This window comes from Erpetoichthys calabaricus, chromosome 7, assembly GCF_900747795.2.
Source record: "Erpetoichthys calabaricus chromosome 7, fErpCal1.3, whole genome shotgun sequence".
Classification (NCBI taxonomy): domain Eukaryota; kingdom Metazoa; phylum Chordata; class Cladistia; order Polypteriformes; family Polypteridae; genus Erpetoichthys; species Erpetoichthys calabaricus.
Window position 1 is genome coordinate 116,222,946 of NC_041400.2, and position 16,373 is coordinate 116,239,318.

Sequence of the window (16,373 nt, forward strand, 5' to 3'; positions counted from 1 at the left end):
CTTTGCATACGTGACTGAAAAATTATGAAAGCCTGCTGTGAAAAAAAAGAAGAGCGGGCTGTGACGTGATACTGTCAGTGACAAGCTGACAGGCTCAGCACAGACTCTCTGCTCACCAAGAAAAGAAAGAAATAAAAAAACTTCTGTTTGTTTGAATCGGTGTCTGCCTGCTGTTGTCTCGAACCTTCAACCACAAGGCTAATATCTAGGCAGGACAGTCAAAGAATCAGTGAGCCCAATGATTCACTGATTAATAATAAATGCTGTTGTGCAGTTATGTAATGGGATAGGTATGGGATAGAAAATCTCTTTCAAGGACTTCAACCCATAAAGAATCATGCACAGTATGTCCATTTTTTTCAAATAGATTTTTACAGCTACTAACAAGCATTAATCTGGATACCAGAATCAAATTATTATTATTATTTCAATGGCACTCACTAATACATTGGGGTAGCTAACAGAAGTTAACAATAAATATCTGTGTGATGGCAGATCCTACCATAGCTAGTTAGTTTTTTGTTGATTTATGTTGTAATTCATGTTAGGTAATTCATGTTAGGTAATTTATGTTAGGTCAATCTGTCTTGTCTCTGCTAGCCAGCTAACTAGGCCTCTTAGTTAGCTAGTTTAGTTTTTCTGTTAATTTATGTTGTAAATTTATGTTGCATGTAGCACCTTGGTCCTGGAGGAACGTTGTTTCGTTTCACTGTGTACTAACTGTATATGGTTGAAGTGACAATAAAGCCTACTTGAACTTGAATAATGGAAGTTAATGAAGAGGACTTGCAGTGGAAGACTCGGTTTCTGAAAGGTGCCTCTCTGAAAACGGAGAAGAATGAAGGAAATATACTCTTTAATTGTGTTTACACTAAATGTTGCTTTATTAGGTCATTTTTCTTTTACTATTCCATATGAATTATGCTTTTTTTTCTTTTTGCTGTCTTTGTAAAGGCGGTGTGGCATGTGAAAGGAGAAGATTGTAGAAAAAAAGTGCATAAACTGCACAATATATTATTTTCAGTATTATCATTATTGTTGTTATTTTTATTGGATTTTTTTTTACTCTAAGAAAAATATCAAGACTTTGACTAAATGCGTTGTAGTGTAATTACAGTTTTACCTATATGAGTAGTGCTCAGTTAATGAACTGCCAACAACTGTCGGCAATTGCTCTCCTGCAGCGTTTAGCCCCCACCTGCTGCCACTTGTGCGCCGCGAGGGGTCCTCCCAAAAGCTGATGTGCAAAATACAAGGGGAGCACTGGCGGCGGCTGTCGACGGACCGCTGTTTTGGCCGCTAGCGGCTCACTAATGGCCCGCTGGACGTTTGTGATCAGGGTTAAGTTGATATAACATTTAATTTCATTGGTAGAAGTGAGGTTGTATGTATATTGTTACACAACAATGATGACAATACAAAATGCTAATTGTGCCAGACTGTCATACGTTGTTTAATTTTAAGGTTTTAACTCTGCCATGTAATCGTCTTCATTTGAACATATTTTAAATAATTGTATTTTAAATAAACAGGAAAAAAATACTTGCTGTTTTATATATTTGTTACTTCTTTTTTGGATCTGTGGATTGCAGGATGACATGAGCATACGCAGTCTTTAAAATGCAAAGCAACAACCGATAAAATATAATGTTTCACCCATCTCAATACCCATTTAATACTAATTTCTTTTACGGATGCTAGTTAAACTACCAAAAACAATTTACAGTTAATGTAAAACTGATAACATTTCATCGGGCAACAAAGATTAATCCTCAATGCAACGCGATATTTAAAATTGACATTTCCAAGATGATGTGCTTCAAAACAAGAAGGTATCCTTAAAAACTCTGTTGCTTTTCAGAGCACATTTTCACTACGAATCCTCAGCCTTCCTAGGTCGCGGTATCTTGCACTTGTGAGCGGCAGATTACCTACAAATAAAGTTTTACATACAAAAAAAAGATGGCCGCCTTGACAACGGAAGCGTCTGGTGAAACTAGTTGGCAGGTGATTTATTTTTACTTTTAAATTAATCGCTGTGTACATTATTGGGTATACATGTCTTTGCATTATATTTTTTTAGAGATAGCCCTCAAAATCTGTTAATTTGTGATGAAAACCACAAAATGCAGCGTTCGTTACTTTTTGTTTAATCTGTTTAATAGTTAAGCTGTTATCAGTGAGGTGAATTCGGAAAAGTTTTTCATTATGATATCGTATTTACCTTTGTTTTAGTGCAAACCAGTAAAGCACTTTATTGTTTATGGGGCTCAGATTTGTGGTGACAATTTAATTAATTAATGCGCGTTACAAGTGTAAAGAAAGCGTTAGTAGTGTAGAAATCTTAGCTTATTGAAATATCACGTTACGGGGTTTGTGGCACACTGGGGTTCTGCTAAAATGAAAAAAATGACCAAATATCAGGTCTTCTGATCACAACATTTGTTTTATTAGCCCCCTTTCGTTTAAATATTGTGCACCTGAGTAAACTGAATAAAAGGGTAGAGGTGTACTGTTTAGTGTTCCGTTTAACTGCCACCCTGGCTACTGTCAGCACGTTCATGACTCCCATGTACTACATTTTGTTTTCCTCCCACATCCAAAACGCACGTTTGTAACTTTGACTATCATGTTGTAGGGTAACCAAATTTTGGTTTTCAAAATAGAGGATGGGGCATTTTACATACCTCGAAAGTAATTAATTTTTATAACTTTTTCTAAAGAAAACGTCTGTCAAGCTCAGTTTCGTTTTTAAAATACTTCATGCTTGCCGCTTCTCTTTCATATTGGTGAAAAAAAAAAAAACATAAAGTAAAGCTGCATTATCCATCCATCCATTTTCCAACCCGCTGAATCCGAAAACAGGGTCACGGGGATCTGCTCTCGCCAACACAGGGCACAAGGCAGGAACCAATCCCAGGCAGGATGCCAACCGACCGCAGTAAAGCCGCATTATAATTTTTTTTTAAAACACAGCAAATGATTAATCTCTCGGGATAAAATGACGGCAGTTACATTGATCATAACTTAGTGCTCATTGACTTTTTTTTTAAAAAAAAAAAAAAAAAAGGTCAGGTTTTATAACACACTTAGAAACCTAACGAAACAAATTAACATTATCCCCCATATCCCATACACAAACATTTTTATCCACTAGGTTTTTCACTGATGTATGACTATCACAAAATACAAAAACAGCATCAGCTGCTGTTACTGCACCCTGTCTTTCAACTTGTCACACAAAATCATTGCTGAGCTGTCTCCCTTAACAGGAGTTTTTCACTTTGTAGAGTAAAGATGCATTTTTGAGTTGCTAGCACCTTTATTTGCTAAAACACATATGTGTCAGCATTACATGAAGGATGGAAATGTGGATATTTATTTTTAAATTGTCTGCATACTTACACTTTTGTTTATGCGTCTTTTGCACTTCAGTGTTTAATTGTAACACAGTTCTGCCCTGTCCTCGTAACTATCTACTGAACCACCTTGCCTTTCATGCAAATTCCTCTGCTTTTCCTATCAAAGTCCAATTTGTAGTATGCACAGTACTAAGTTATGCTGCATGCAAGTTCAAAACATTTACTAGTTTTCCTACTAGGATCTGCAAAATTTGATCAAGTGGATTTAATAAATGGATAGATGCTTTACCAATGGAAGTATATTGGGTGTAATTGAGCAGTTGTGCCAATGTGTGCTGTGAGAAGGCGGGACCTATAGAGAAGGGTCAAAGCAATGCAAATACATATAGAAATCAAATCCCAAAACTGTAGGCATATTTGGAAATCCTGGCCAGATGTATTTTTTAGGTCCCAAGAGAGGATGTATAGTCACCCTACACTTAAGACTGAGTGTGATCTGTGTCATGCGATTGAGTTGATTCTGATCTTGTGCCAGATGCTGCCAGGATAGGCATCAGGTATGTGTGATCCTGTAACTGAAAAGAAGGCACAAAAAAAGGAGTTGATTCTGATCTTGTGCCAGATGCTGCCAGGATAGATATCAAATATGTGTGATCCTGTAACTGAAAAGAAGGCACAAAAAATGGAGTGAAAGAGTATATTCTGAATTCAAGGACCCATCTGATCATGCATACATTAATATCTAAAATGGATGTCTTCCTTTTCTAAATCCAAAACAGGATGAAACTAATTTCCAGAGTGTTTCCTGCCAAGAGAAAGAATTTCACATACAGAAATGGAAAGAACGGAATGCTCAAGCTCAGAAGGCTGACTTTCTTAAGGAGGCAGATAAGCTAAATAAACAGTATGTAGTCTCTTTCTAATCAACTGTGATATTACTGTGACTAGACTGAATTAAACTATTTTGCCATAAGGCAACAGCCTTTGTGTTATGGCCAGTAGGTGGCGTCTCAATTCCCCAAACGTCAACACAGGGGTCCGAAAATGGCTTATTCAACAAAGCCAAAATATATAAAAAGGGGGACACCACAATGCAACAAAAGATGGAAAGTAATTTAACACCTCTTTCCCACAGGGTCTAAGTAAACGGCAGTAACCCCTGGCTACACTGTTATGTTTCCCTTGCTCACCTTCTACTATTTTGGCTTTCCTTCCTCCCTCTGACCAGCTGAGCTGTTGTCACCAGCTGCCTCCCAGTTCTAACCTCCATGATCAAAGGAAGCAAGGTCCTTTTACAATGTTCCCCCTGAATACCCCACTGTTAACACTTGTGGGGTCCTGGCTGACATCATCAATCTCTGATGTTGTTTCATTAGAACTCCCCCAGTAGCAGTTGAGATTCTTGCATGTTAGACTCACTACAGAGGTATAATGAAGAGGGCCAAATTGATTGTTTACCCTAATATGCCTGTGAGACTACACCACATCTCACTCCATGTGGTCCGAGGAACCCCAAGCCTCCAAAAGAGTGCTTATATTGTGACCTGTGAGGTCTTCAATGACCTCCTGCTTTGATAGTAGAGTCATCTGATGGTCAAATAAGGGTACCACTACTCAGATTAACTTCACAGTTTATAAATATATGACTTTGTTAAGTGCTGATCCTGTTCTAAATGCAGTTTCACAATTGTGGTAGAATATATATGTGTACTCACTAGCTTTATTGTAAAATGTTTTCTTTTTCTGGCTTCTTTCCTTGTTCAGTCCATTTATTAATGTTTTACTGAAAACTGATTAGATATTTTATAAAGTATAAAATGTGTATTGATTCCTTTGTAATTTAACTTGGTGTGAATAAACAAAGTAATAATCAATGGAAAGAACGGAAGATCTGTAAACATTTTATTTAAGGACTTGAAAACAAAAATATCTAAAGAATCCAGGTAAATGACGTTAACTGGACACCCAGAAAAAAACACTCCATAAGAATTCCTCTCCTGCAGCCACATTTTTAAAACATTGCATGGATTTGAGTGTGAAAACATGCGCACATCAAAAAAAAACTGGAAAATGCAAATGCTAAAAAAAATTCAGATTCATAAAACCTGGAATATGTACATTTCTGTGTAATTCGCTCATTATAAATCATCATCACCTTGTAAAACATGCCTCAGTGCCAATCAACCCCATACATATGCAATCAAGATACTGCAGACGTGTATTGGCTGGTAGAGCAGCTTTCTTCCTGATGCATTGAGTCCCCACCACCTGCATTCAAGAGCATCTGCCTGAGTGTGCAAGATCATGTGTGTCATTATAGTGCCTCTCTTCTTTATTCTGGAGGTTCAGGAAAGGCATAAGTTAGCCGCCAATACCTGAATAGTACAGAACATATAAAAAAGTAAAGAGTTCAGCCAGTTACCTTACTAGCAAGCCAGCTGCCACGTACAGTACCATTATGTTTGCCAAAGCTAGTTTGCCGCAAAATAAATGATTTATCCAAGCCATGGAAACGTGATGTTTGTCAGTCTCATTTTGGCATCACTTATGACTTGTGTGTTAATGGAATGTAACAGGTTAAAATTAACAAAATCTGCTAAATTCTTGGTAGTTGCCCTTATTGCACTATGAATGCAGTAAAGAGATCTGATTATGTTAGGAGAACTGGACACTGCTGCACATTGCCTCTTTATCTGTAAATTGCGTCTTTACACCATAAAAAATGTTATTTTTCTTCATGTATGTACATCCATGCCATGCGAAAACTGGATGTAGCACCTCTTCAGTCAGCTAACATCTCTCAGTCCAGTGGACATGATGGATTGAAACTTATCTGAGAAATTTCTGACCTAGCAGCCAGTGGAGTGAGAAGTCAGTATAAACTGATGAAAAACAAAAAAGTTGTTGAGTGCAAATGCGAAGCATTCCTGTCTTAAAAAGGAACCAAAATACAGTTTTTTTTAAAAAATTTTATTGTAATTATTCCATACAAATAGATCCACCCCCACCCCTGAGAAAGAGAGCATGGCCAACGAACTAAAACTTAAAAATAGTAAAAATAAATAAATAAATTGAAGAGTTTAATAGGTGGATACAGATAAATGGAGAAGAAAAAGAAATAGGGAGAGAATCTACTTCCTCAGTGCTTTAAGAGCTTATTCTAAAATATTATTAATTAGATCCTGCCAGGTTTTGAAGAAGTTCTGCAAAGATCCTCTAAGTGAGAATTTGATTTTTTTGAATTTCAAATAATATAAAACATCAGTTCACCCACGGACTTAAAAGATGAGAGTTAGGATTCTTCTAGTTTAACAAAATAAGTCTGTGTGCCAATAGTGCAGTGAAGGCGATCACAGTTTGTTTGTCCTTCTCCACTTTAAGCCCATCTGGAAGGACACCAAACACAGCTCTTGGTGGATTAGGAGTGATTGGGACACCAAGGCTGTCTGAGAGGCACTTAAAACTTTTTGTCCAGAATGATGTTAGTTTGCTGCAGGCCCAGAACATGTGACCCAGTGAGGCTTGATTCCAGGGCAAGATCCAACCTGTGAACGCTGCAAACATTTTGGACAATTTCAAGCGAGACAGATGTGCTTGATTTATATAATTTTGAGCTGAATAATTGTATGGTTTGCGCATATGGAGCTCGAATGAATTCTCTACATTGCTACCTTCCACTCCTTTTCTGATATGTTGAGTGAGAGATCCTTTTCCCATTGTCCTCTTGGATCTTTGAAAGGGAGGGACTGCAAAATATTTTTATATATTGCAGAAATGCTGGCAGAGTCCTCGAGACTGAGCAATATTTTTTCCAGCATAGAGGAAGGTGGGAGATGGGGAAAATCGGGCAGGTTCTGTTTGACAAAGTTTCTAATTTGAAGATAGTGAAAGAAATGTGTTGCTGGAAAATTAAATTTGGAATGTATTTGTTCATAGGATGCATGTTGTCTATATAAAGATCTCTAAGCAATTAAATGTAAGAATAGGAACGGAAAACGGTGAGAGAGGAATTCAGAAATCAAGAAGAAATAAATACTTCTTGAAAGATGCAGTGCATGTGAATTTCCCATTGGGATTAATAAAGTATCTATCTATCTATCTATCTATCTATCTATCTATCTATCTATCTATCTATCTATCTATCTATCTATCTATCTATCTATCTATCTATCTATCTATCTATCTATCTATCTATCTATCTATCTATCTATCTATCTATCCATGTAGAATTTCCGGCCAAGTAGGATTACATGTGAAAGTGATAAATAAATCGGGCTTTCCGAATTTACGTACTATGGTCATGGCATCCTGATAGTTTTGTTGCATGTATCTTGGACTTCCTGGAAATGTGGACGGTAATATGATCATTTTGCCTACACGTAAGTTGTTATTTTCAGCGTTTGCTTGCAGTGCGTCTGATAGTTCCACGCGCAGATCTTGTTGATGTAATCTGAGATAGTTGAGAAGTGCGCCCTCTGTTTTAACGTACGCATCTACAGTACGACGTACTGTTGGAATAGTTTGCCGCTGAAGTGCAAAATACTAAATGTATTCCTCATTGCTAATCTGAACGCGTAAAATTGGCATTGAGTAAGCCTTATTCGCTTGGCGGTTCTTTTATTGGGAACCTGTTGTAAATCTTTGTGCCAGCCAATGTCTCCGTAAGGGTATAAAAGTGGGCAAACCATAAGATCTCAATTTATACTGAGCATGGAAATCTGTTTACAGGAGTTGCCTATGGGATAGATGCAGATGTCCCTTTCGACAGGTGTTTCACCATCTTCTCCGACGAAAATCGCTGCAACATCGGTGTGACATGTCGGGGCATTGTATCATCGTAAATCCTGCCTAGCGTTTTCCTTGAAAACCATTCGTACAGATGCTGTTGGATTGGACTGAGCGATTTCATGCATGTGTTTGTATGATTTAGCGAAGGGGTTGATGGTTCTGAGCATGGAATCTAGCTGGAGAAGTACATTTTTGCTGCATGCAGAGTTTGCTTCATTTTGTAAGCGTACTTCAGTAGCTTGCGCTGTGTCAAAAACATACAACTGTCCATATCCTGGAGAGGTAGAAGTGTTAGCGTATAGTGGAGAGATTTGATGATAAATTTGCCTGTGTATTTTAAAACAGTATGGTCCGTGGCCAGGAGGTTGAGTTATCTGTGCACCCATGGAAGCAAACACTAGAGAAGAGTTGTATTCTTGAATGTGTTCACGATAATTTTTAGCTTCTGATGTTTGCTGTGTAAGAAGCTGTTGTAAAGACACAGGTGGCTCCCTCAAAGGTGGTAAAGCTTCTTTACCATTGTGGCAGCACCTCGAGTACTTGTTGGATGTATTACGCTCAGCAGGCCAGTATAGTGCATGACATGGAAGAGGACGAATAGGAATCGAGAAATGCCGTGTCGGCTGCGTGTGGGTGGGATCGGTTTTGAAGAGGAGCTGCAGATAGCATGGGGAAGGGTTTGGAAGAGGATGAATAGGAATCGAGAAATGCCGTGTCGGCTGCGTGTGGGCGGGACCAGTTTTGAAGTGGTAGCAGGACGAACCAGAAGAGAAATATATATAAGAGATGTTTTCCAGATATTAAAATCTGCATATGTTTGCGAGGGTTGAGAAAGGTGGTTCTCATGCAGAGGTGCTACAGATAAGATTCTCCATCTTAAAATGCTTTCTACATTGGTTCCATATTCTGAGTGAGTGAAGCACAATTGGGTTGTTAGTATATTGGCGATAACTTGCATTTATTGGGGCACAAAGCAGGGAATATAGAGAAGTACTGCAGGATTTTATTTCTATTGCTGACCAAGCCTGTGTATGTTCACCTATTTGTGTCCAAGGTTTTTATAGCTTGTATGTTTGCTGCCCAGTAGTAAAACTGAAAGTTAGGCAGAACCATGCCACCTTCTGTCTTAGGTCTTTGTAGGGTCACTCTTTGGATACGTGGATGTTTTAGGTTCCAAATAAATGAGGTTATGATTCAATCTAATTGCTTAAGGAATGATTTATTGATGTACAGTGGTGTGAAAAACTATTTGCCCCCTTCCTGATTTCTTATTCTTTTGCATGTTTGTCACACAAAATGTTTCTGATCATCAAACACATTTAACCATTAGTCAAATATAACACAAGTAAACACAAAATGCAGTTTTTAAATGATGGTTTTTATTATTTAGGGAGAAAAAAAATCCAAACCTACATGGCCCTGTGTGAAAAAGTAATTGCCCCCTTGTTAAAAAATAACCTAACTGTGGTGTATCACACCTGAGTTCAATTTCCATAGCCACCCCCAGGCCTGATTACTGCCACACCTGTTTCAATCAAGAAATCACTTAAATAGGAGCTGCCTGACACAGAGAAGTAGACCAAAAGCACCTCAAAAGCTAGACATCATGCCAAGATCCAAAGAAATTCAGGAACAAATGAGAACAGAAGTAATTGAGATCTATCAGTCTGGTAAAGGTTATAAAGCCATTTCTAAAGCTTTGGGACTCCAGCGAACCACAGTGAGAGCCATTATCCACAAATGGCAAAAACATGGAACAGTGGTGAACCTTCCCAGGAGTGGCCGGCTGACCAAAATTACCCCAAGAGCGCAGAGACGACTCATCCGAGAGGTCACAAAAGACCCCAGGACAACGTCTAAAGAACTGCAGGCCTCACTTGCCTCAATTAAGGTCAGTGTTCACGACTCCACCATAAGAAAGAGACTGGGCAAAAACGGCCTGCATGGCAGATTTCCAAGACGCAAACCACTGTTAAGCAAAAAGAACATTAGGGCTCGTCTCAATTTTGCTAAGAAACATCTCAATGATTGCCAAGACTTTTGGGAAAATACCTTGTGGACTGATGAGTCAAAAGTTGAACTTTTTGGAAGGCAAATGTCCCATTACATCTGGCGTAAAAGGAACACAGCATTTCAGAAAAAGAACATCATACCAACAGTAAAATATGGTGGTGGTAGTGTGATGGTCTGGGGTTGTTTTGCTGCTTCAGGACCTGGAAGGCTTGCTGTGATAGATGGAACCATGAATTCTACTGTCTACCAAAAAATCCTGAAGGAGAATGTCCGGCCATCTGTTCGTCAACTCAAGCTGAAGCGATCTTGGGTGCTGCAACAGGACAATGACCCAAAACACACCAGCAAATCCACCTCTGAATGGCTGAAGAAAAACAAAATGAAGACTTTGGAGTGGCCTAGTCAAAGTCCTGACCTGAATCCAATTGAAATGCTATGGCATGACCTTAAAAAGGCGGTTCATGCTAGAAAACCCTCAAATAAAGCTGAATTACAACAATTTTGCAAAGATGAGTGGGCCAAAATTCCTCCAGAGCGCTGTAAAAGACTCATTGCAAGTTATCGCAAACGCTTGATTGCAGTTATTGCTGCTAAGGGTGGCCCAACCAGTTATTAGGTTCAGGGGGCAATTACTTTTTCACACAGGGCCATGTAGGTTTGGATTTTTTTTTCTCCCTAAATAATAAAAACCACCATTTACAAACTGCATTTTGTGTTTACTTGTGTTATATTTGACTAATGGTTAAATGTGTTTGATGATCAGAAACATTTTGTGTGACAAACATGCAAAAGAATAAGAAATCAGGAAGGGGGCAAATAGTTTTTCACACCACTGTATATTGAAATGTTTTGAAATAAAAAGAGAAGCTTAGGAAGGATATTCATCTTAACAACATTAATTCTTCCAGCTAAAGTGAGGTGAAGGGTTGATCATCTATGCAAGTCTTGCTTAATTTTTTCCATACAGACGGCAAAATTTTGTTGATAAAGAGATTTATGTTTACTTGTGATGTTTACTCCTAGGTATTTAAACTAATCTGCAATAATAAAAGGGAAGGTGTCCAATCTAATATTGTATGCTTGGGAATTCACTGGAAAGAGCACACTTTTATTCAAATTAATTCTGAGACCAGAGATCTTTTGAAATTCTGTAAGTGCTGTTAAGACTGCAGGCACAGTATTTTGTGGGTCTGATATATACAAAACCATATCATCTGTATATAGAGAAATTCTGTTCCAGTCCTTCTCTAATAATCCCCTTTATCTGATAAGCATTTCGACAGTGAACTGCCAGTGGTGACAAGGGGAATCCTTGTCTGGTACCACGTTCTAGTTTAAAGTAGTCTGAGCAAATGTTAATACAAACTGAAGCTTCTGGTTTGGTATACAGTAGTTTGATCCATGCACAAATATTCAGGCCAAACCCAAATTTCTCTAATGTAGTGAAAAGGTAGTTCCATTCAATCATATGAAATGCTTTTTCTACATCCAACAATGATAATATCTTCAGGGTGTTTGTCTTTGCAGGTGAATATATTACATTGAACAGGCATTGGAGATTGGAAGCTAAGTGTCGGCGTTTAATAAATCCAGTTTGATCTTGTGACTTTACCGAAGGCAGCACTTTCTCCATCCTTGTAGCTAGGACTTTGGAGAGTATCTTAACATCATTATTCAGAAGTGAAATTGGTCTGTATGATGCACATTGTGATAAGTCCTTGTTTTGTTTAGGAAAGAGGGTGATTAATGCTTGTCGAAAAGTTTGAGGTAGATTTTGATTGTCTCTAGGTTTATCCAATTCCTCTGCACTAAGAGTATCTATTTGTGGTATCTGTAATGTATCCAGAAATGCATTAGATTGTGTGTTGTCTTCTTTGAACTCAGTAGAATATAAGGATTTATAGTAATCTCTGAATGTGTGCATTACATATTCAGCACTTTTGAGATTTAATGTGTTTGTCATGTTAACACACATTATAATAACAGATCAAAGATATGAATTATTATTATGAGTTATATTATTATATGTCATATCACTGAGCCGTAATGGTAATATATTATAATTTATATTATAATAATGCATTCAAGTCATCATTTAGCTGGTTTGGCTGCATTTCCTGGCTTTATCAAGGGTGTCATAATTTCTCAGTTTCTTGTTGTGTACATATGGGTCAGAGTTGCCATAAATATGGACACATACATGCGTCAAGTTTTATTTTATAAATCCTGACGTTTGTGTGAGGAGTTGCTCACGCACATTTCTAGCCTCATTCTGTGCATGTGCAAGCTTTATAAATGAGGCCCAAGATGTACATGTTACGGTTTGAGTGTGGATATGTGCATCACACAAACTGGTGCCCTGTTCAGGGCCAGTTACTGTCTTGGGTTAAGTGATGCCAGCTTAGGTTCATGCCCTCTCTGATCCTGTTTTGAGAATTTAAGAACAAGGTCACAAAATTTTGACATGCATCCTTTTGAAAGGCTTTATTGATCCTGAACTGCTTTGTCAACAATTTTTCATTTCAGGGTTACAAAACTTGAAAAAGAAAAAAATGCACAGCTTTTCCATAAAAAGAATGACTTCAGAAATGAATTTGGTGAATTAGAAGAGCTTGAATTAAAGCTGACAAGTTCCAGAAACACAGAAAGTAAGGAATTTGTAATCTGCAAATGTTTTCATTATAAGCATTTTGTGCTAAATAGTAAACACGCTTGTAAGATGAATGGCATCATTTTGTTTCTACAATTTCTTTTGATCTTGCATACAAATGGATGACTGATGCCTATATTTTAGTGGACTATATAACTAAGACATACTATACTTGTGCATTGTACAGTTGGTTTGTAACCCTTTAGTTTTGTTTTTATAAAGAAAAGTTCTCCTAACTTCTCAAGTTTAAGTCATAAAACTTTCTGACATGCCATCTTAGTCCCTGTTAGTCCTCAAAAGCATAACTGGGGGGAAAAAAGGTGGAGAGGTAGTGCCCTCTGCTGGTTATTGTCATTTTTTTCTTGTGCTAAATTTCAGCATTAGTTTTGAAATGCCATAATACATTTAAAATCAAGCTTTTTGCATTTCTGTTTGATGTAATATATATAATCTGTTCATTACTATACACATCTATGCAAAATTTATATCATATAAATGTTTATTTTTTATTTTATTATTTTTATAGAGATTAAGTTTCAGCAACATCTTGCAAAAATCCACAACATTGTTAAAAGATTCCAGAGCCAGCTAAAGGACGTAAAACCCACACCAGAATGTATGTTAATTTTATATATATTTTCTGTGTGTATATATTCTTACAATGTATTTAAAATGTTTTTTTTTTTAATTTCTCTAGTGTTTACTTTGTCTTCTATGTTTTCTTGTTGAGCAGCATAGGAGGATGTTTATTAATGCCTCACAGCTCCAGTAGACTGGGTTTTAAACTTAGCCTGGCCGGTTTATGTAGATTTTTCATGTTCTCCCCAAGTATATGTGCCTACCCCCCCCCCCCCCCCCCCCAAATGTTATTCCCCTTTCCTGTTGAAATTCAAAAACATGCTGGTTAGGTTCATTTGTGTGTAAATAGATAATATTGAGTTTTACAAGAACACTTAATGTACATATTTCTAAATTCTTCCATCCATCCATATTCCAACCCGCTGAATCCGAGCACAGGGTCATGGGGGTCTGCTGGAGCCAATCCCAGCCAACACAGGGCACAAGGCAGGAACCAATCCCAGGCAGGGGGCCAACCCACCGCAGTTTCTAAATTCTTGACATCACAAAATGCCATATAATCTCCAGAGTATTAATATTTTTCTTTCAACTTTGTTGCAACTGAGTTTACGTTGATTTATTCTTACTAAATGTACTTCCATTTATGAGCCCAATGCCCTAGTTAGTAATTACAAAATACAACATAACATTCTCAAACCATTTAATCCAGTTCAGGGTGATGATTAGCCTAAGATAGTTCTTACAGCTCTGCCTGCAAGGTATGAAAGAGTCCTGAACAGAGTTACAGTCCATTGGAAGGGTCCATTCATGCATGGGGTCCACACACTTGTACTTGCAGTTCAAACATAGGCCAAATTTGAAACTAACCTAACATTAACATTTTGGGAATGTAAAAGGAAAGCCAAAGTAGACAGGATCACTTCTTTATTTGACAATTCATTTTTTGGCCAGTTACAGTCTATCTATCCTGTACAAAGATTACAAATCTTGGATTTCAGTTTTTCTTCTGTTTATAGTTTTAGAAAAACTCAAAGAAGTAATGGAAGAAGCTGAAAACTCTATTAATGCTTTGAAAGAAGAGCAAAGAAAAATGTAAGTTTATGTCAATGGAGAGATTTGCCAGAACTATTCATGTTTAAGTCAGTGCACAGTATATTTTTAATGCTATTAAAAAATTACTGGCCATGTGAGCTGTTGAAGACAGGTAATAGAATACATATAAACTATTATATATCTCTTGACAAAAGTGTATCTTTATCGCCTTTCACAGGTATCTGTAAGTGTCTAACCTTTTCATTTTTTATTTTTTTAACTGGTGTTCCCTGTGTCAAAAGCATTTCTGTAAAGCCTGCTTTTCACACTTGCTCACCTCCTGTCAGCTTTTGTATATCTCCTGTCTTTGGAAACAGACTTGATTTGGTACTTTGCCTTTCTGGCCTGGGCTTCTTCATCATCTGATCTGTCTCACACCCTCGCTTTTGAACAAAAGTATTTTTGAACATTTTACACTTACTTTACTTGTGCCATGTGTATTCAGCACAGCATAAATGCTCATCTGTTCAATTTGCATCAACACTGACACCATTCCCTAATTTAACACTGCAAGGAAAAGTAAAAGGAGCAGCTCTCAATGTTTTTAATAATATTTTGTGGTAGTGTTTCAGCATTCGTGTGTCAGTGTTTGCTGGTGATTTTGTTTTCATATTGAGTCTGTATTGTTTGTTTAGTAATTGAATTGTGCTTCAATTTACAATAGCTATGTACATATAGCATGTTTATCAGGTTGCTTGCAGCAAGGGGACACACATATAAACCTTAGTGTTGTATTATATAGTAGATTTAAAATTACAAAATATGTGAGTAATACGTTTGTTTATGTATTTAAAAGTCTAATTTGTTTATAGGTCACATATAAACTTTATGCTATTAAACTTCTTATGTAGATTGTCTCAAAATGTAGTCTAGTTGCATAGTTTGCTTGATTTTGGATGAACACCTGGCAAAATTTAATTTAACATTATTAACATTATAAAATAGTTCATACTGTATATGTATTGAAAAATCATCATCTTGATAGTTTTCTATATAAGATATAGTATAGTCAAAACAATTCACAACAGTCATGCAAAGTGCTAGACAAAAGTTTGAACACTTCATCTGTTGTGTTAAAAATGAAAGGTTTTGGTTCAGATTGATCAAAATTGTTTTATAGGATTGTTTCAACCAAACTGTTCCCCTTTACAAGTCTTAAAAAGTAACAATAGTATATATAGTATATCCTCTTTAATGTATATAAGACATTGAATATTTCTGCAACTTTTATCAGTTAAAATTTTTCTGATATATCTATAAAACACTTTGCCATGTTCATACTTCTTTAAGCTAATTATGACAGTACAAACAAGCAAAATAATGAAAAATTCTTTAAATTTTTTTATTTGGTATGATCGTGATATGTTAAGCTTATCAAACAATTTGTGCAGTATCATTGCTGTTTTTATGATTATGTCATCGATCATAAAACATCGATTATGTTATCGATTTTAGATTTTTCTGTTTATTTTGCTGTTTTCAATTTTCTGGCAAACTTTTCCCACATGTTGGAAACTACTAAATTTGCCATTCCAATACTCGGCATTTGTAGCCAGTGGTGAGAAACCACTCTACAATCACCTAGAGCTTCCTTCTATTATCCTTGTTTTACTCTCCTATCAATACTTAACTCTCTATGACATTTTGAGTCATTGTCTGTCTAGCATCAGGCATTTAGGAAGATGTATGCATCCTTATCATTTATGTGCCTGTTCTTCCCCTGTCTTTGTGGTGTTTCTCAGGGTATTTGGTTTGCTTTAGGTATGTCCTGTGATGGACGGCCACCATATTCAAGAAAAGTTTGTATCTGTGTAGCTGGGTCTGGGTCTCATAGTACTTCATCTTTAATGTGCTTGTTTTTGGAGTCACTTATCTGTCAGTTTTTCTCT

The 16,373-nt window shown here is 37.0% G+C and overlaps 1 protein-coding gene across 1 annotated transcript in view; it reads left to right on the forward strand.

The window, feature by feature from the left end:
* The first annotated feature begins 1,909 nt into the window (after positions 1 to 1,909).
* The window catches only part of LOC114654632 (coiled-coil domain-containing protein 112-like), a 30,162-nt gene continuing 15,698 nt past the window's right edge, over positions 1,910 to 16,373 (forward strand). Inside the window, exons 1-5 of the mRNA XM_028805273.2 lie at positions 1,910 to 2,007; positions 4,142 to 4,266; positions 12,690 to 12,811; positions 13,340 to 13,429; positions 14,409 to 14,484. Coding sequence (XP_028661106.1) covers positions 1,963 to 2,007; positions 4,142 to 4,266; positions 12,690 to 12,811; positions 13,340 to 13,429; positions 14,409 to 14,484 — 458 coding nt within the window. The 5' untranslated portion in view covers positions 1,910 to 1,962. The remainder of the gene's footprint in view (positions 2,008 to 4,141; positions 4,267 to 12,689; positions 12,812 to 13,339; positions 13,430 to 14,408; positions 14,485 to 16,373) is intronic.